Source organism: Chaetura pelagica, unplaced genomic scaffold (genome assembly GCF_000747805.2).
Source record: "Chaetura pelagica isolate M959 unplaced genomic scaffold, ChaPel_1.0 scaffold10, whole genome shotgun sequence".
Taxonomy (NCBI): Eukaryota; Metazoa; Chordata; class Aves; order Apodiformes; family Apodidae; genus Chaetura; species Chaetura pelagica.
Window position 1 is genome coordinate 7252866 of NW_009952263.1, and position 392 is coordinate 7253257.

The 392-nt window shown below is 62.8% G+C and overlaps 1 protein-coding gene across 1 annotated transcript in view; it reads right to left on the reverse strand.

The window, feature by feature from the left end:
* The window catches only part of KCNH8 (potassium voltage-gated channel, subfamily H (eag-related), member 8), a 185937-nt gene extending 185694 nt beyond the window's left edge, over positions 1-243 (reverse strand). The window contains exon 1 of the mRNA XM_010007532.1: positions 168-243. Coding sequence (XP_010005834.1) covers positions 168-243 — 76 coding nt within the window. The remainder of the gene's footprint in view (positions 1-167) is intronic.
* Positions 244-392: the final 149 nt, after the last annotated feature.

Genomic DNA, 392 nt, shown 5'->3' on the forward strand with positions numbered 1-392 from the left:
GGAGCCAGGCAGGGGAGCAGGAGAAGATGGGAACTCCCTCGCCTTCCCTTCCTCAAGTACAGGCTTCTGGTGCCAAGGAAACCCCCGGGAGACAGGGGGAGGGAAGAGAGGGCTCCCATGGGATGCACGGTGCCCCCGTAATCCCCGCTGCCCCAGCCCGGACTCACGTGTGCCGTCAAACCGGGTGGCGATGGTGTCGAGGAAGGTGTTTTGGGGTGCCAGTAATCCCTTCATAACCGGCATTTTTCCAGCGCGGTGCGAGGTTCCCCATCAAAGTTTGCCTACGAGGGTGGTTCGAGAAGAAAGTGCAGAGGGCGCCCGGGGGAAGGCAGGGAGGAGGCGGAGAGAGGGAGGGAAGGAAAGGATAGGAGGAGGAGGATGGGGATGCCGCC